This window comes from Opisthocomus hoazin, chromosome 19 (genome assembly GCF_030867145.1).
Source record: "Opisthocomus hoazin isolate bOpiHoa1 chromosome 19, bOpiHoa1.hap1, whole genome shotgun sequence".
NCBI classification, from domain to species: Eukaryota; Metazoa; Chordata; class Aves; order Opisthocomiformes; family Opisthocomidae; genus Opisthocomus; species Opisthocomus hoazin.
The window spans coordinates 275,171-295,112 of NC_134432.1; the positions used below are offsets into that span (position 1 = coordinate 275,171).

The 19,942-nt window shown below is 51.5% G+C and overlaps 1 protein-coding gene across 1 annotated transcript; it reads right to left on the minus strand.

Moving 5' to 3' along the window:
* Positions 1–9,314: 9,314 nt before the first annotated feature.
* LOC142363588 (medium-chain specific acyl-CoA dehydrogenase, mitochondrial) lies at positions 9,315–18,713 on the minus strand. The gene is made up of 10 exons (XM_075439111.1): positions 18,629–18,713; positions 18,448–18,517; positions 16,146–16,246; positions 15,974–16,054; positions 15,052–15,182; positions 13,435–13,543; positions 12,927–13,067; positions 12,755–12,850; positions 11,300–11,548; positions 9,315–9,402 (listed from the first exon to the last, which is right to left on the minus strand). The coding sequence occupies exons 2-10, from the start codon at positions 18,473–18,475 to the stop codon at positions 9,331–9,333; spliced, it is 1,008 nt and encodes a 335-aa protein (XP_075295226.1). The 5' UTR covers positions 18,476–18,517; positions 18,629–18,713; the 3' UTR covers positions 9,315–9,330.
* Positions 18,714–19,942: the final 1,229 nt, after the last annotated feature.

A 19,942-nucleotide genomic window follows, 5' to 3' on the forward strand; every position in this document is an offset into this window, starting at 1 on the left:
TGCACGGAGCCTCGGGGCCAGTTACAATGGGGTGCTTCTGCCAGTCCTGCCCAGTGAGGCTCACTTCAGCCTCCAGTACACTCAGCTCTTGGGACCCCCCTGTCACCCCAGAAATGCAAATGGACTCTGACCCTTTGAACTCTGATGGCATTAAAGTACACTGTGCACCAGTGTCCACTGGAGCTTTATACTGTTGTGGATCTGACGTGCCAGGCCACCGAATCCACACCGTCCAATAAACACTGTTGTCCCTTTCCTCCACCTGGCTGGAGGCAGGGCCCCTCTAATCCTCGTCAGAGAATTTGCTGCTCACTTGCTGTAAAAAAGACTTGGAGGTCCCCTCCAGAGGATCGGAATCAAGGTCAAACTGTCTACCTGGTCTGGAGAGCTGGCTTCTGGAAACTGGAGCGGCATTTTTCCTAACAGAATCCCCTTTTGTGATTGTTTTACCTCGCAACTCACGGACTCGTGCCTCTAGACTTGAGGTGGGTTTTCCATCCCACTTCCTCATGTCCTCTCCGTGGTCACGCAGGTAGAACCACAGGGTGCCCCGGGGTGTATAGCCTCTGTATTCCCTCTCCTGAGCAGAGAAACGCCTGCCCCTAATAGCTGAGACACTGGCCCGTACAGGTGGGGAGTAGGACATATTCCTGTCTAGTCGCTTGACCAGTTTCTCCACGGCTGAGACAAGGGAGGAAGAGAGACTTTCCTCATATTGGCGGAGTCTGACAGCCACCTCATCCACTGTTGGTGCGTCTTTACCTTTCCAGTTTACAACTGCCAGTGAGTTGGCATGCGAGGAGGGTGCGCTCCGCACAAACTTCCTCCACATGGATTGTGAGCACTGGAGTTCATCTGGGTCTGTGGGTACCTGTTCATCGTCTGTGTCACAGTAAACCAGCTCCCGCACAGCTAATTCCCTCAAGTACTGAATACCCCTTTCCATATTGGTCCACTTGCCAGGGTAGCATACATAATCGTCACTGAAGGGGTACCTCTCCCTCACGCCTGACAGAAGTCTCCTCCAGAGGCTGAGGCTTTGTTCCTTTTTCCCAACGGCCTTGTCAATGCCCCCATCCCTGGCCAGGGATCCCAGCTGCTTGGCTTCCTTGCCCTCTAATTCCAAGCTGCTGGCCCCGTTATCCCAGCACCGCAGCAGCCAGGTGGCAATGTGCTCGCCAGGGTGGCGGCTGAAATCTTTCCGCATGTCCCGCAGCTCACCCAGGGACAGGGACCGGGTGATGATCTCTGTCTCTATCTCCCGTGATGACCCTGGCTCATCATCATCCCTCCCAGAGCGATCTGCTCTCTTTGCGTCTTTCTTTAGTTTTACAGGGGCGACTGCTACCGGCACAGGTTGGTCATTGGGCTCAGCCACGCTGCCTGCAGCTGGAGCTGGGGCTGCAGCAGCTGCTGTGCCCGCTGGGGAAACCGAGGCAGACTCTGCAGCTGTGGCAGCGGCGCTGCCAGTCTGGGGGGCTGTGACTGCCTGCTGGGCTGGAGGGGCTGCAGGACCGGCTGGGGGGGCAGCGCCAGTTGCAGCGCCTGCCTCTTCGCTTCCCCCCCTTTCCCCTTTAAGGCACTGAACAGTGTTGAACATGGCTCGGTAGGCATGGGCCAGACCCCAGCACCTTGCGGTGATCTGTGTCTCTCTGGAGTTCCCAGGGTGGTAGCACACTTTTTTCAGATATTTTACTAGTTTGTCCGGATTCTGTATTTGTTCGGGGGTGAGTTTAAAACACACCGGTGGTGCCCACTGCTCTAGACATCTGCCCATGCTGTCCCACACACCCAGCCACTCACAGCTATCCAGCCCCGGGGCAGGTCTCTGCAGGATGTTCTTAACGACTTGCTTAACCCTAAACAAAACCCAGAACCCGTTCAGCAGGCAGAACAAAAGGAGAGTGCTGCCCTGAGCCTCCCACGGGTACTCGAAATTCTCAAAAGCAGTTAGGACCAGCCTGAGGAAAAGAGGGGGGGCGAAAGAGTGGGGGAAGGTATCCCCTTCGGTTTTCCCCACAGGCTGGGTTTGATTATTAACAAAATCTAAGACATAGGATCCGAGGTACGGAAATGACCGCAGTGCCGCATGCAAATACAAGCCTAATTTCATGCACAGTGATGTTATCATATCATAAGTCGATATCGTACAGTACAGCAAAATCATCATTCTGATCTTTTTTCCCGAGGTAACAAACAGCACGGCGGCAAACACATACAGCAAGTAAGGATTTACGTAGCACAGATATTTGATCAAAGTCAGAAACATTTTTACCGGCGACTTTAACTAGCACAGTAAATGCGTATAATAAATTTTAACAAAATCTATGAAAGCAGTTTTAACACCCGCTGCTCAGCCCTGCCGTTATCCCCGCTCCACGTCTGGGCGCCAATTTAATGTTTTGGTTTGGGCTGCCGCTGGCAACAAAAGCGCCACGCGGCCGCCCCTCCCCCCGCCGGCGTGCGGAGGAGAATGGAAAGAAAGAGGCAGAAACTGGTGGGTCGGGATAAGGGCAGTTTAACAGAACAGCAAACAGAGGGAAAACAGGAACAACAACGATACAAATAAGGAGAAAACACAGCCACGAACCGTACAACAGCCGCTCTCCCGAAACCGGACCGGCGCTGCACCCGCCCAAGCCGCGAGTGCCTTCCCGCCGCACCGCCCCCCCCCACCGGAACCCAGGGTGACGTCACAGGGTATGGAACACCGGGCTCTGTTTGCCCAAGTGGGGTCAGCCCCCACCCCCCGGCTGTGCCCCTTCCTGGAGTCTGGTGAAAATTAACCGTGTCCTGGCCAAACCCAGGACACCTGGAAAGCTGTTGCTCAGCCTCATCTGCCCGCCCATGGCACTGCTCGCACAGAGGCACAGAGACTGGGGCTGCTTGCTTGTCTTGCCACCTCAAACTTCACATGTAGCCTGGGAACGGGGAGGGTCCCTGCAAGGCTCCTTCGCAGCCGTTCATCGAGAGTGCAAACGTCTGCAGATAGCTGGCATGCAGAAGGGGATAGCCTGGAAAGCTGTTGCTCAGACTCATCTGCCCGCCCATGGCACTGCACGCACAGAGGCACAGAGACTGGGGCTGCTTGCTTGTCTTGCCACCTCAAACTTCAAACGTAGCTTTGAGGGTCCTTGCCGGGCGCCTCCGGCAGCCCTGCTCCCAAAATGCAAACGTCTGCAGATAGCTCGCAGGCAGAAAGGGCTAGCCTGGAAACCTGTTGCTCAGCCTCATCTGCCCATGGCACTGCTCGCACAGAGGCACAGAGACTGGGGCTGCTTGCTTGTCTTGCCACCTCAAACTTCAAACATAGATTTGGGGTCCTTGCCGAGGGCCTACGGTAGCCCTGGTCTGAAAATGCGAACGTCTGCAGATAGCTGGCAGGCAGAAGGGGCTAGCCTGGAAAGCTGTTGCTCAGCCTCATCTGCCCATGGCACTGCTCGCACAGAGGCACAGAGACTGGGGCTGCCTGCTTGTCTTGCCACCTCAAACTTCAAACGTAGCTTAGGATGTACGTGCCGGGTGCCTCCGGTAGCGCTGCTCCGAAAATGCGAACGTCTGCAGATAGCTGGCAGGCAGAAGGGGCTAGTCTGGAAAGCTGTTGCTCAGCCTCATCTGCCCATGGAACTGCTCGCACAGAGGCACAGAGACTGGGGCTGCTTGCTTGTCTTGCCACCTCAAACTTCCAATGTTACTTTGGGGGTCCGTGCCGGGCGCCTACTGCAGCCTTGCTCCGAAAATGCGAACGTCTGCAGAGAGCTCGCAGGCAGAAGAGGCTAGCCTGGAAAGCTGTTGCTCAGCCTCATCTGCCCATGGCACTGCTCACACAGAGGCACAGAGACTGGGGCTGCTTGCTTGTCTTGCCACCTCAAACTTCAAACGTATCTTAGGGGGTCCGTGCCGGGCGCCTCCGTTCGCCCTGGTCCGAAAATATGAACGTCTGCAGATAGCTGGTAGGCAGAAAGGGCTAGAGTGGAAACCTGTTGCTCAGCCTCATCTGCCCATGGCACTGCTCGCACAGAGGCTCAGAGACTGGGGCTGCTTGCTTGTCTTGCCACCGCAAACTTCAAATGTAGAATAAGGGTCTGTGCCGAGAGCCTCGGCAGCCCTATTTCAAATATGAGAAACTGTGCATATAGCTCGCAGGCAGAAGGCGCTAACCTGGAAAGCTGTTGCTCAGCCTTCTCTGCTCGTGGCACTGTTCACACAGAGGCACAGAGACTGGGGCTGCTTGCTTGTCTTCCCACCTCAAACTTCACACGTAGCCTGGGAATGGGGAGGGTCCCTGCCAGGCTCCTTCGCAGCAGTTCATCGAGAGTGCAAACGTCTGCAGATAGCTGGCATGCAGAAGGGGATAGCCTGGAAAGCTGTTGCTCAGACTCATCTGCACGCCCATGGCACTGCTCGCACAGAGACACAGAGACTGGGGCTGCTTGCTTGTCTTGCCACCTCAAAGTTCAATCGTAGATTTGGGGGTCCGTGCTGGGCGCCTCCGGAAGCCCTGGTCTGAAAATGCGAACGTCTGCAGATAGCTCGCAGGCAGAAGGCGCTAGCCTGGAAAGCTGTTGCTCAGCATCATCTGCCCATGGCACTGCTCGCACAGAGGCACAGAGACTGGGGCTGCTTGCTTGTCTTGCCACCTCAGACGTCAAATCTAGCCTGGGAATGGGGCTGGTCCCTGCCAGGCTCCTTCGCAGCCCTGCTTCGAAAATGCGAACCTGTGCACATAGCTGGCAGGCAGAAAGGGCTAGCCTGTAAACCTGTTGCTCAGCATCATCTGCCCATGGCACTGCTCGCACAGAGGCACAGAGACTGGGGTTGCTTGCTTGTCTTGCCACCTCAACCATCAAATGTAGCCAGGGAATGGGAGTGTTCCCTGCCAGGCTCCTTTGCAGCCCTGCTTCGAAAATGCGAACCTGTGCAGATAGCAGGCAGCCAGAAGGGGCTAGCCTGGAAAGCTGTTGCTCAGCCTCATCTGCCCATGGCACTGCTCGCACAGAGGCACAGAGACTGGGGCTGCTTGCTTGTCTTGCCACCTCAAACTTCAAACGTAGCTTAGGGGGTCCGTGCCGGGCGCCTCGGGCAGCCCCGCTTCGAAAATGCGAACGTCTGCAGATAGCTCGCAGGCAGAAGGGGCTAGCCTGGAAAGCTGTTGCTCAGCCTCATCTGCCCATGGCACTGCTCGCACAGAGGCACAGAGACTGGGGCTGCTTGCTTGTCTTGCCACCTCAAACTTCCAATGTTACTTTGGGGGTCCGTGCCGGGCGCCTACGGCAGCCTTGCTCCGAAAATGCGAACGTCTGTAGATAGCTGGCAGCCAGAAATAGCTAGCCTGCAAAGCTGTCGCTCAGCCTCATCTGCCCATGTTACTGCTCGCACAGAGGCACAGAGACTGGGGCTGCTTGCTTGTCTTCCCACCTCAAACGTCAAACGTATTTTGGGGTGTCCGTGCCCGGCACCTCCGGCAGCTATGCTCCGAAAATACGAACGTCTGCAGATAGCTGGCAGGCAGAAGGAGCTAGCCTGGAAAGCTGTTGCTCAGCATCATCTGCCCATGGCACTGCTCGCACAGAGGCACAGAGACTGGGGCTGCTTGCTTGTCTTGCCACCTCAAACTTCACATGTAGCCTGGGAACGGGGAGGGTCCCTGCCAGGCTCCTTCGCAGCCGTTCATCGAGAGTGCAAACGTCTGCAGATAGCTGGCATGCAGAAGGGGATAGCCTGGAAAGCTGTTGCTCAGACTCATCTGCCCGCCCATGGCACTGCACGCACAGAGGCACAGAGAGTGGGGCTGCTTGCTTGTCTTGCCACCTCAAACTTCAAATGTAGCTTTGAGGGTCCTTGCCGGGCGCCTCCGGCAGCCCTGCTCCCAAAATGCAAACGTCTGCAGATAGCTCGCAGGCAGAAAGGGCTAGCCTGGAAACCTGTTGCTCAGCCTCATCTGCCCATGGCACTGCTCGCACAGAGGCACAGAGACTGGGGCTTCTTGCTTGTCTTGCCACCTCAAACTTCAAACATAGATTTGGAGTCCTTGCCGAGGGCCTACGGTAGCCCTGGTCTGAAAATGCGAACGTCTGCAGATAGCTCGCAGGCAGAAATAGCTAGCCTGGAAAGCTGTTGCTCAGCCTCATCTGCCCATGGCACTGCTCGCACAGAGGCACAGAGACAGGGGCTGCCTGCTTGTCTTGCCACCTCAGACTTCAAACGTAGCTTAGGATGTACGTGCCGGGTGCCTCCGGTAGCGCTGCTCCGAAAATGCGAACGTCTGCAGATAGCTGGCAGGCAGAAGGGGCTAGCCTGCAAAGCTGTCGCTCAGCCTCATCTGCCCATGGCACTGCTCGCACAGAGGCACAGAGACTGGAGCTGCTTGCTTGTCTTGCCATGTCAACCATCAAATGTAGCCAGGGAATGGGGGTGTTCCCTGCCAGGCTCCTTTGCAGCCCTGCTTCAAAAATGAGAACCTGTGCAAATAGCTGGCAGGCAGAAAGAGCTAGCCTGGAAAGCTGTTGCTCAGCCTCATCTGCCCATGGCACTACTCGCATAGAGGCACACTGACTGGGTCTGCTTGCTTGTCTTGCCACCTCAAACTTCAAATGTATCTTAGGGGGTCCGTGCCGGGCGTCTCGGGCAGCCCCGCTTCGAAAATGCGAACGTCAGCAGATAGCTTGCAGGCAGAATGCGCTAGCCTGGAAAGCTGTTGCTCAGCCTCATCTGCCCATGGCACTGCTCGCACAGAGGCACAGACACTGGGGCTGCTTGCTTGTCTTGCCACCTCAAACTTCCAATGTTACTTTGGGGGTCCGTGCCGGGCGCCTACGGCAGCCTTGCTCCGAAAATGCGAACGTCTGCAGATAGCTCGCAAGCAGAAGAGGCTAGCCTGGAAAACTGTTGCTCAGCCTCATCTGCCCATGGCACTGCTCACACAGAGGCACAGAGACTGGGGCTGCTTGCTTGTCTTGCCACCTCAAACGTCATATCTAGCCTGGGAATGGGGGTGGTCCCTGCCAGGCTCCTTCGCAGCCCTGCTTCGAAAATGCGAAACTTTGTAGATAGCTGGCAGCCAGAAGAAGCCAGCCTGGAAAGCTGTTGCTCAGCCTCATCTGCCCATGGCACTGCTCGCACAGAGGCACAGACACTGGGGCTGCTTGCTGGTCTTGCCACCTCAAACTTCATACGTACCATAAGGGTCTATGCCGAGAGCCTCGGCAGCCCTATTTCAAATATGCGAAACTGTGCAGATAGCTCGCAGGCAGAAGGGGCTAGCCTGGAAAGCTGTTGCTCAGCCTCCTCTGCTCGTGGCACTGTTCACACAGAGGCACAGAGACTGAGGCTGCTTGCTTGTCTTGCCACCTCAAACTTCACACGTAGCCTGGGAACGGGGAGGGTCCCTGTCAGGCTCCTTCGCAGCCGTTCATCAAGAATGCAAACGACTGCAGATAGCTGGCAGGCAGAAGGGGCTAGCCTGGAAAGCTGTTGCTCAGCATCATCTGCCCGCCCATGGCACTGCTCGCACAGAGGCACAGAGATTGGGGCTGCTTGCTTGTCTTGCCACCTCAAACTTCAAACGTATCTTAGGTGGTCCGTGCCGGGCGCCTCCGTTAGATGTGCTCCGAAAATACGAACGTCTGCAGATAGCTGGCAGGCAGAAGAGGCTAGCCTGGAAAGCTGTTGCTCAGCCTCATCTGCCCATGGCACTGCTCGCACAGAGGCACAGAGACTGGGGCTGCTTGCTTGTCTTGCCATCTCAACCATCAAATGTAGCCAGGGAATGGGGGTGTTCCCTGCCAGGATCCTTCGCAGCCCTGCTTCAAAAATGCGAACTTGTGCAGATAGCTGGCAGGCAGAAAGAGCTAGGCTGGAAAGCTGTTGCTCAGCCTCATCTGCCCATGGCACTGCTCGCACAGAGGCACAGAGACTGGGGCTGCTTGCTTGTCTTGCCACCTCAAACTTCAAACGTAGCTTAGGATGTCCGTGCCGGGCGCCTCGGGCAGCCCTGCTTCGAAAATGCGAACGTCTGCAGATAGTTCGCAGGCAGAATGCGCTAGCCTGGAAAGCTGTTGCTCAGCCTCATCTGCCCATGGCACTGCTCGCACAGAGGCACAGAGACTGGGGCTGCTTGCTTGTCTTGCCACCTCAAACTTCCAATGTTACTTTGGGGGTCCGTGCCGGGCGCCTACGGCAGCCTTGCTCCGAAAATGCGAACGTCTGCAGATAGTTCGCAGGCAGAACGGGCTGGCCTGGAAAGCTGTTGCTCAGCCTCATCTGCCCATGGCACTGCTCGCACAGAGGCACAGAGACTGGGGCTGCTTGCTTGTCTTGCCACCTGAAACTTCAAACGTAGCTTAGTGGTCCTTGCCGAGCGCCTCCGGCAGCCCTGGTCTGAGAATGCGAACGTCTGCAGATAGGTGGCAGGCAGAAAGGGCTAGAGTGGAAACCTGTTGCTCAGCCTCATCTGCCCATGGCACTGCTCACACAGAGGCACAAAGACTGGGGATGCTTGCTTGTCTTGCCACCTCAAACTTCAAATGTAGCATAAGGGTCTGTGCCGAGACCCTCGGCAGCCCTATTTCAAATATGCGAAACTGTGCAGATAGCTGGCAGCCAGAAGGGGCTAGCCTGGAACCCTGTTGCTCAGCCTCATCTGCCCATGGCACTGCTCGCACAGAGGCACAGAGACTGGGGCTGCTTGCTTGTCTTGCCACCTCAAACGTCATATCTATCCTGGGAATGGGGGTGGTCCCTGCCAGGCTCCTTCACAGCCCTGCTTCGAAAATGCGAACCTTTGTAGATAGCTGGCAGCCAGAAGAAGCTAGCCTGGAAAGCTGTTTCTCAGCCTCACCTGCCCATGGCACTGCTCGCACAGAGGCACAGAGACTGGGGCTGCTTGCTTGTCTTGCCACCTCAAACTTCAAACGTAACTTAGGGGGTCCGTGCCGGGCGCCTCCTGCAGTCTTACTCCGAAAATGCGAACGTCTGCAGATGGATCGCAGGCAGAAGGGGCTAGCCTGGAAAGCTGTTGCTCAGCCTCATCTGCCCATGGCACTGCTCGCACAGAGGCACAGAGACTGGGGCTGCTTGCTTATCTTGCCCCCTCAAAGTTCACACGTAGCCTAGGAACGGGGAGGGTCCCTGCCAGGCTCTTTTCGCCAGAAGGAGCGAAGTTAGGGAATGGACGGGGTGTGCAGCAGGACTACTTAATCATGTGCACAGCAAAGATTTTGAAGGAAAAGGTGTCTTTCCACGCCCTTCTGTCTTGAGAAACGCTCCCAGATCCTCTTCCATTAGAACACAGAACACTACATCCACACCAGACGTGCCTGAAACGTTTCTTTAAGCCTTGTATTTGCCGATATGTTCCCGGGCTATGATCATCCTTTGAATCTGAGCAGTTCCTTCATAAATCTGAAAAGAAGAATTACAATAATGTTAGCTGATTTTTGTTTTGTGTTGTTTTTAATATTTTAACAGATCTTTCTACACGTGTAAACCTTCATAGCACTACCCCTGTGTGGGTTAGGGCGTGCCAAAAGACAAAGAAAACTGAATAAAATTCCAGTGTGTCTGGAGTAACTACAGCGGGCTGAATGCAATAAATCCCACACGAGATCCCAAGTGACCGTCTTGTTCTCTCCGATGCGCTCAGCAAAACTCAGTAAGGTTCTCATGGAATTAACAGAGGTAGTGAGTAAAGAAGGATGGGGGAAATGTCTTCTCTGGGGAAGAAAATACGTAACTTAGGCTTCACAAAGCGGGTTTGGAAACGGTGGGTGGAGGGGAGGAGGTGACCTGTGCTGGAAGTGCTGCATTTCCTTTGACTAGCCTTTCAAGGCCATAGCAAACGGTCCCTTTCATCCATTTATTCCCACTACTCTTTCTGAACTAATACTGTCTTCAACACACTATTACCTCCTTTTTTTCTTGAGCATGTATTTTCACATTTTCCTCCAGAAACAGAGCTCAGGGGCTGAAGTCTTTCAGCTCCCAGCTCTGCCAAAGCGAATCTTTGGCAGATTGCTCAGAGGTATGGAATTTCACTTTGTCTGTAGTCATAAAACGGGGATAATCCTCCCCAGAACCTTAGGCAGCTTCGCAGAAATAAAGACGCTGTAACCTGTGGTCACATTAGGGTGGAGCCTGACAGCAAAAAAGCCCAATCATGACAAATTCAGTTACTCATTCATTTCCCCAGTTGCAGGAGTGTGATTAATACGAAGAACCTTTAGATTCCAAACCAGCAGTTTTCTGTCCTTAGACAGAGAAAAATTCTCAGCTAGTGAGAATAGTTTTGAAGTCAGCAATAAACGAATTTTCAACTACCTAGAATCTTCAGAATGACACCTGTTACAGCGCTGCGGGTCACGGCCCACATGCATTTCTTGTTGTCCTCTATTTCGGTGTGTTTTTTTCTAGTCATTATTAATGTCAGGAAGATGTGAAAAGATAAAAGATTCCTGGTTTTCCTGAACATAATTCAATCATTCTTTCCGAATAAAGAACTGTAGCATAGTATATGCTACAAGAAGAATTATGATGGGGAATAATTTCTTGGTAATAACGCTGAAGAAAAAGATCTGGGGATTATGAGCGACTATGGGCTAAATATGAGTAAATATGAGAACATTTTGTTGGGGGTTTTGTTCTGGGCTTTTTTTTTTTTTTTTTTTTAAGGCTAATCACTGCAGGCTGCGCCACACTTCTGTTAATGAACACACACAAGATAACTAACACGTGACACTCAGTGCTGGTGGTATCTCAGGTGAAGTAAAGCCCAGCTTACGACACCAGAGTTTCAGGCGGAAGGTTCAGAGCACAGCAAGAAGTGATGCAGAGCCTGGGAAGCAGAAAGGAAAAAAAAACAACCCCTAAACCAACCCCCACCGTGACTGATGAGGAATGAGGCAGAAGCTGCTGGAGTGTTCTCCTCTAGACTCAACGAGGAGGGAGGCAAGCGGCACACTCGGTGCAGCCACCGCGTGTCGCTTGTTCTGTGCGCCCGCTTTGGGTATGACAAGGCACAGGATGCGATTTCCAGCGACCGCTCTCTGCACCAGGTATGGGGCTGAGGGGAAGACTCAGCTGTTCCTCTTGGGCAGGTTAAGCTGTTGATCTCATGCACACAGAGTTTTGTAGGCAAGAATTTGCCTGATTTGCATGCCCTTTTTTTAAATGGAAGGATTATTGCTCTCAGCCTCAAAACTTCTATGTGTGTGCACGTCACCATTTCAAATAAGTAGCCATTAGTGTATTTTATATAAAATGTATGCATGACTATACAGATTGCATCCTCTCTTTTACTCACCTGGTAGATTTTAGCATCTCTCATGAGTTTTTCCACAGGATATTCAGTATTAAATCCATTTCCTCCAAAAATCTGCACTGCGTCCGTAGCTACTTGGTTCGCAATATCACCGGCGAAGGCCTTTGCGATGGAAGCGTAGTAGGTGTTCCTGCGGCCAGCGTCGACTTCCCACGCAGCCCTCTGGTAAGCCATCCTGGCCAGCTCCACTTTCATGGCCATTTCAGCAAGCATGAAAGACACTGCTTGGTGCTGCGGTTGAGGAAACAAACCACGTTAACGTTGCCTGCCTAAAACCCTCTGACTTCCAAGCAGAATAAAGTCTTCTTAATATCTTAATTTGCAAACTCAACGTGCTCAGGAAATCATACTTGAGTTCTCCAGAATTTGGATCAGGCTCTCAAAATCATGGAATCATGGAATAGAATCATGGAATAGTAAGGGTTGGAAGGGACCTTAAAGATCATCTGGGTCCAACCCCCTGCCATCAGCAGGGACCCCTCCCACCAGCCCAGGGTGCTCAGAGCTCCATCCAACCTGGCCATGAGCCCTGCCAGGGAGGGGACAGCCACAGCTTCTCTGGGCAGCCTGGGCCAGTGCTTCACCACCCTCAGAGGGAAGAATTTCTTTCCTGTATCTACTCTAAATCTGCCCTCTTTTAGTTTAGAGCCGTTCCCCCTTGTCCTATCACTGCACCCCCTTGTGAAAAGCCCCTCTCCATCCTTCCTGTCGGCCCCTCCAGGCACTGGCAGCTGCTCTAAGGTCACCCCGGAGTCTTCTCTTCTCCAGGCTGAGCAGCCCCAGCTCCCTCAGCCTGTCCTCGGAGGAGAGGTGCTCCAGCCCTCCAGTTATCACTTCACATTTTGATTCCCCTTTCCATCCCTCGGTGTAGCACACCGGTTCACCTCAAGCCCCGTTCCTGAACCGTTTGGGCCGCCCAGACTTTACAGTTTTTAATTCTAAAATCCACTTAGTCACAGGGATTAAGTATTGATTGATGAAGATGTGCTTTCCTTTTTATGAGATCTGTATTTAGTCGGATGTTTATGGATATTTCTTTAAGTCAGGAAAACAGTGTGATTGGCAATGTGTTCCGTTAGTATTAATACTGTGAGTCTTGTGTCCCTGCCTCAGGGAGATTTCCTCCTTCCCTGAAAATCCCTGCTCATGAGCATTGAAGAGCTTCAGTGTGTCCTGACAGTTTCAGGGTTTTGGGTGGAGTTTTCTTTGTGATTTTGCCATTATCATCAATAAATTACTGAAGAATCCCAGGAGTTACTGCATAACTAGATTTACTCAGATAGCGCTGACCTATATACTTGAAAAGCCAAGCAGTGGCAGAGATACCATAAATCACACGTCCTGAATGTAAAGGAACAACGCTGAAAATTCACTCGTAGTACAGCAGGTATGAAAACGTAGCTTTTGGATATACTTATTTTTATATATTTAACTTACTTCAACAATTGGTTTCCCAAAGGTTTTTCTTTCCAAGGCATATTTGGTAGCTTCATCAAGCGCTCTTTTTGCTAACCCAACAGCACCAGCTGCTACCTGAATTAAACACAGCACAGCATGAAAATCGGAAAATATAAAGGGAATTTCTAAGTAACTTCTTTCTGATACTTACGGGTGGTCTGGTCTTATCAAAAGCTCCCATTGCGATTTTAAAGCCAGCTCCTTCACCTAGTAATACATTTTCTTTTGGAACTCTGACATCTTCAAAGACAATACCTCTTGTGTCGGAGCAGCGCTGGCCCATGTTCATTTCCTGTACAGGGAAGTTGACAGAGGTGCAACTCAATGGGATTCTGCCAAAGTGCAACACATTTTCATTCTTCAGTTTACTCAAAGCATCAGGTAATTTTTTTTTTCCCCAAAACACTTTGGCTTTGTCTAAAAATCATCACGTACACAACAAACACTAGCTTTGCATTTACAGACCGCCATGCCCGTAATTTGTCCAAGCGGTTTCCTGTCTCTGTGAAATCGATTCTGCAGCCGTAATCATTCGTTTGTCTTTCTTTCCCCAAAGAGAACTAGCCCAGGGTCTCCAGTGTGAACGGCAGATTGTTGCGTTACCGCTTTAGAAGCAAATGAGAATTCCTGGCTTGTCAAAGCAGAGGTACGCTCCTCACCTTTCTTCCGACTTGGATTCCAGGGCTATTCGCTTCCACAATGAATCCAGTAAAGGCTTTGCCTGCGGGAGCTTTTGGGTCTGGATCGGTACGCGCTAGCAGAAAATACCTGGTGTAAAACAGAGACGAGGGCAGTCCGTTTCTCCTCGCAATTAACGATCAGGTACTTTTTTAGCTAACACATGGGATGCTTTTATGTGTCTTTCTACCATATAATAGATCTGCCACTCAGTTAACAACCCTTTGGCCCTGCCAAAAATAAACGGAGAGGCAGCGAGAGAGAGGAAGTGTCAGTGCGTCTCTTACCGCCAAAGTCCAGATTTACTACAGTCACCTCAGGTCAGCACGCAAAGGTCCTTCACCTTTTCCATGTATTTTAAGTCTTAACATTCCCATCGGCTTCACGCACAGTACAACAGAAACCGATTCACAGCACGTACGTAAAAATCAGGAATTACAGTACTGCGTGCAGAACCTTCAAGTTATCAGCTGATTTCGAAGATCTCAGTTTTGTTCTGCTAAGTATAAGCTATAAAGGAATTTTTTTCCATTAGAAATCAAACAGTGCTAAATCACACTGATGGTGCTCAGTAACATCAATGAGAGCTGGTTGGTAGGCAAGCTCTTTCCAGTGGTGCCCCGCGACAGGACAAGGGGCAACGGGCACAAACTGAGGCACAGGAAGTTCCGTCTGAACACGAGGAAGAACTTCTTCCCTCTGAGGGTGACGGAGCCCTGGCCCAGGCTGCCCAGGGAGGCTGTGGAGTCTCCTTCTCTGGAGATATTCCAGACCCGCCTGGACAAGGTCCTCTACAACCTGCTGTTGGTGACCCTGCTTCGGCAGGAGGGTTGGACTAGATGACCCACAGAGGTCCCTTCCAACCCCTACCATTCTGTGATTCTGTGATGATTCTGTGGTAGATTCTCCTTGAGGGGTCTGCCTTGAACAAAGAAATAAATAACAAGAAAATGCAGCTTTAGACATAAATGTGTCAAGTTTTTCCTCTTGAATTCAAAAGAGTCTGTGTGGTGGGGATGAGCATGCTCTTGTGTGAGACGTGATGAAGGAGGTCTGTGTTGTAAAGCACCTCCACAGACGCCACAGCAAAACCTGGATCCGTTGGCACTGGGCAAATGTCTTCCCTTAGCAAAATAAAAAGTCACACCACAATGCTGGCATTTTTCTGTCTTCACTGGAAGTGAGAGACGTTTCCAGCAGAATCAGAAGCACCTGATCTCGGCCACCACAGCCACAGAGCAAGGTCCCTTGTAACAGGAGCCTCTTGAGCACTGGGCCAGTTAACTCTGACTGGTGCTGCCCTTCCCGGAAGAGACAGCGGAACTGGTTTTGTTTGACAGCAGCAAAAATTGAGAGGCCTTCTTGAGCGGAGTCGTCCCGTCATCGCTCAGTGTCCATGTGAGACACTGCACGGTCCTGCCTCACACCTTGCCCTGACGAACTGGTCACAGGTCCAAGGGCAGCGAGATGCACCATGACGAAGGCTCAGCTTTGTACCAGACCTTCAGAGAACCGCTGGTGTCTAACTGGGGGGTGTGGGGGGCACCTCAGGTCGGAACAGAGTAACAGAATGGGACGCCAGTCAAAAGCCAACACACCAGTTTGCTTTCCCACCGTTTGTGATCCACATCTTCTGACCATTGATGACATATTCGTCTCCTTTCTTCTCAGCCTTGGTTTTTATACCGGCCACGTCAGAGCCTGCGCCAGGCTCGGTTACACAGTAAGCCTAGAAGAAAAGAAAATGCCAAATATTGAGGAATAAAACTCTGGTTTTAAGCAATCAGAAATTATTGCAGAATCACGTGCACCAAACTGATCTGTAAAAGTCTTAAGTGGGCTGTGTGGAAAACCCCAAAATACTACATCGAAAAACCCCAATAGCTGTCTGAGCAAGAGTCCAAGCACATAGGGTTAGTTCTCCTTATAAATCCATAATAATAATTGGAATTATCTTCTAATGATAACCAGAACCATTCTGTAACTTTTAATAAGTCACCCCCCTCCCTTATGCTTCACAAACTCTGATACGAAAGCTGACGATCTTTGAAATCTGAAAGTAAGAGCACAGAGTAAAATTTTATGGGAACCATGCTCTTCATTTCATGAGGCTTAGTTTCTCCCATTTTAACGCACTGCACATAAATCTTTACATCTTTCTATGTGACAAGTTCTGCTTAAATATCACCTGACATCCCTAAGTGCAGTTTAATGCCCATCTGATTGCGTTTGTGCTCCTACAAACCTTGCATTTTCCTTACACCCCTGCAGCTTCCCTTGAGAGTGAATTCAAAGGCGTTAATTTCCTGGAAGCGACTTCGGATGCTTTTCCAGGCAGTATCTTCTGTTTGCTTCCTGCTTACATCTAATTCAGTACTCCCTGGCTTTCAGTAAACGCCACGGTTTGTTTAAAAACCAACACAGGCTAAGTTGTGAGTAGATATCAGTGTTTTAAACAGCCCCAAAAACCCAATGAATGTAATTTCGGAACATTCTACAGTGTTCCCAGGTCCTACTTACACACATAAGTGGTTCCTCTATCATTCTTCCCAAGTATTTCTTCTGCTGCTGCTCATTTCCCGCAATGATTACTGGCATTTCCTGAAAGAAAATTAAATATTTAGAGCATTAAGCCACCTTTCTAAAGGGCACGGACTCCAGCTGAAAGGAGGCAGGAAGGGACAGCGCTTACCCCTAGGGAGTTCCCCTCAATGGCAGTCTGAACCCCCGTGCATCCGTACGCTAACTCTTCCGTTATAAGGCAGGACTCAAAAGTGCCGAGGCCCAGACCACCTACAGTTCAAATATTTCACTGACTAAAACGAGGCTGAAGTGGAACACATCAGTGAGCGACAAAAATTAATTAACGGAAACACATTCCCCCTCATGCATCTGATTGTGCCCTGTGTTCGATCAGACATTCCCACGCAAGACTTCTAAAGAAAAGTTTTCGCAATTAGTAACAGATGACTTAAAAATCACATTTCTCCGTTCCAGGGTGACAGGCTTGATGTGGGACAACTGCGAGAATGCACTGCCAAAGCCTTTCAACTACCTCACATCTGAGAATCTTCTGAAGAGTTCTTAGGAAGCAGAGGAAGGGCGACACGGGCTCCTGAGCTACCACAGCACTCAGGAATACAAAAACCAACCATCGGTCAGAAAACCAACCCGGTAATCTGCTCCCGACAGCAGCCAGCACTTTGGCAAGTGGATAAAAACGCAGTAACGATACAGCTATACGTCCTCAGAATATTTTCCTCAGCCTTCAGGTGACTTCCTCAGCCAGAAGTTTCCTTGGTCTCTCTGTCAGCCAGCCCCTGACAAGACATTTCTTCTGGGGATTTGCCCGCTCTCTTTTTGCCCCCACGTACAATTTGAGCACCGGTATCATCCAGGGGTAACGAGCCGCACAAATTAACTCTGCACTTAGTGTGGAGCCACCTCCTTTCACTTGCTCTGGCCCTGCTGCCTTCGGGTCGCACCGAAGGGACGGTGAGCTAGCGGTCCCTTCTCAGACGCCCCACCACACTGACGGCTGCGGTGTTTCTCACTCAGCAGCTGTTCTGTACCTTTTACCATCTTTGTCAGCTTTTTAGGAGTCTCCTCCCTTCCCACGACGCCCTTTCCAGGTGGCAGGATCAGGCTGCTTAAAGAACTGCAGAGGCAAGCGCAGTTTGGATTCAGGCAGCAGCAGAATTATGCCTTCTGCTTTTTTCATCATTCTCTTCTTAATTTCTGACCTGAAGTTTATGGCTTTGACCACTTGTGGGCATTTTGCTGACATCTTCACAACACTTTATATTCTAACCCCCCAAATCTTGTTTTTTTTTCCAGAGGCACTAACTTGCTCAGACGACACCATTTGCTCTGGGAAGCTTGGATTGCTTCTTTCCTTTCCTGGGTGCATCATTTTTCCTGTTCTGATTTTCGTCTGCCATTTTAACAGTCGCCCAGTTTCACAGCCTTCCCCTGCAGCTCTTCACACCTTTTCAACACGGAGTAACTCGGTATTCCCAGCAAACTCTGTGACCTCCCTGGGGACACCCTCTCCCCGGTTCTTCAGCCCAAGCGCCAGCCAGTCTGTGCTGCTGATTTTTCCGCTATGAAACCAGCTGATTGTTCACATTAATTTCCAAAGTTTGAGCATTTTATACCACCCAGGTGTTCACAGGCTTATCAGCTCCTGCAGCAAACTCCATTTATTTTTTGTGCCCTGACTTCCTTTTAGGAAAACCCCACGGCGTGCCGGAGGCGTGTCTGCTCCACTGTACTTCATCGTGTTCTTAATTTACACGGTGCATCAGGCTGACTGGGGTGCATTTTCCCCGCTCTCCCTTGCAGACCTTGTAAAGGAATGGCGTCCAGTTTGTCCCTTCTAAGTTTTAATTTAATGCTCTTTCAGCCTCGAGTTTCCCTAGAATTTGTGGCTGCTCCTCACAATTACTCCTTTTGTCTCTTTCTTCCTTATTAATTAAATTATTGATGAAAGGTCCACCCTCCGCTGACTTCAAAAATACAGGCTCTGCTAGGGACAACTCCCCAGCTTCGTTTTCAGGTAATATAAACGCAAAAGGAAAATCTCTTTCTTTCCAAGGTCAGTCACACACTGAAGCGCTGCCGTACCGCACGACACCTAAACTGGAACACCGTCCTTCCGGACTAAACTCGGAAATTGCTCCAGCCTGCGTCAGAAACGAGATCAAAACACGATCTTCTGACCCCTCCGCCCCACCAGCGGCCGCGCCGCGCCAGGGGACCGTCGGGCAGCTGTCGCCACGGTAGAAAACCTGGTCACAAATTAGGAAATCGTGATCTGCCCAGTTTGTGGCCAGACGACGTCCGCCCCCGGCACCAGCTGCAGGCGCCAGCCTGCCTGCTGAGGAAGTTTAGAGCGTCGAGTGGGCGACTGTTCGTTTTATACGGAACATATAAATCTCCTCAAAGGCCTTTTCTTTGTTTTATTTTACAGATGAAAAAGAACGGTTACTTACCGCAGCTCTCCGGTATGTGCGAATTCATAAGACCAAGCTCCCAAGCTCGTTTTATGAGCGGCAGAGGATACTGGAACAGACAGGCAGAATCACTTCCGGATTCGTCACCATTAACATTTTAAATTTGACACAGATTAAGATAAAAATTGACTTTTTCCCCCCTACTCTATGGTAAATTTACCTCTCCAGTTTTGTCGTACTGTGCAGCAACAGGAATAACTTCTTCCACAGCAAATTTCCGAGCAGTGGCTTGAAACTCTTTCTGTTCATCAGTCAGTTCTAGCAAAAAAAGAACGTAAAAAAAACCCACCTCGCAAATTCCGTACTCTTTTTCATTCTGCCAGTTGTCAGGTGACGAGAAAAGAAGAACCAAGCGTGAGTTCCTCCCAGGACAACCCAGACCGCGCGGACCCGCCTCCCCGCGCCTCTCCAGCAACCAAGCAGCTCGACCTCCTCCTTCGCTCCAGAGAAAACCCGCGCTGATCTCTGACCGACTCATCCGCACGCCAGTGGCGACGCAGCGGGGAGCGCTGCGTAACGGAGGAGGAGACGGAGGCAGAGCGGCGTTCCTCATCTGGTGGTTCTGGCTACTCGCTCCAAACATCTGGCTGCTAAATCTGCTCTTACCTACGTACCAGGCCTAATCGGGGGTGAATTTCTTTACAACCGCGTTCCACTAAGACTACAGACAGTTATTTTAACATTGTAAAAGCAACTTGAGATCATTCTTCAAAGCTGAGGGAACTCTGGCAATGAAAAAGCTGAAGACAGACATCAGTTTGAAAAAGAATAACACCCCATAAACATCACAAACATGCCCGGCTTTCCTCAGCTGGAGAGGAAAGTGATTTTGGTTTTCAAATGATTTTTTAAAAGAGGACAGAAATCTACTCAGAAGAAACCCCTTGTAAATTCCCACCAAACCGCAGCGCGGCTGGCTTTCCTCCTAACTCTGATTTGTCCGTAACGCCGTATTCCTCCCCAAACCTGTCGTACTTACCAAAGCTGAAGCCAGCCCCGGGCCTGCTGGCGTGTGCGCTGGGAGCGGGTTTGCTGGAGCGCGGCCTCCACCCGCGCCCCACCACGGCTCGCAGCATCTGCTGAGGAAGCAAGCAGACGGGTGTGAGATCTCCGCCGCTCCCGCGTGCCGCAGCGGGGAGAGCACAAGGCAGTACCAGGGGGAGACGAGGCGTTTCCAGAGAAAACGGAAAACGTCTGCGAAGGTAAAGGGTGATGAAGCACAGGCCGGCCGCTGCTGGGCACGGCACCGCCGATGAGGGCATCGTAGTTCGGGACCGTGCTTGCCAGCAGGCACTGCGTTGCGCCTGGACCGCTCGCCACCGCCAGCCGCTGCGGCACGGTGCGTCACAGGATGGTCGGAGTTGGAAGGGACCTCTGGGGGTCACCCAGCCCAACCCCCTGCCCAAGCAGGGTCACCCAGAGCAGGCTGCACAGCACCGCGTCCAGGCGGGGCTGGAATATCTCCAGAGAAGGA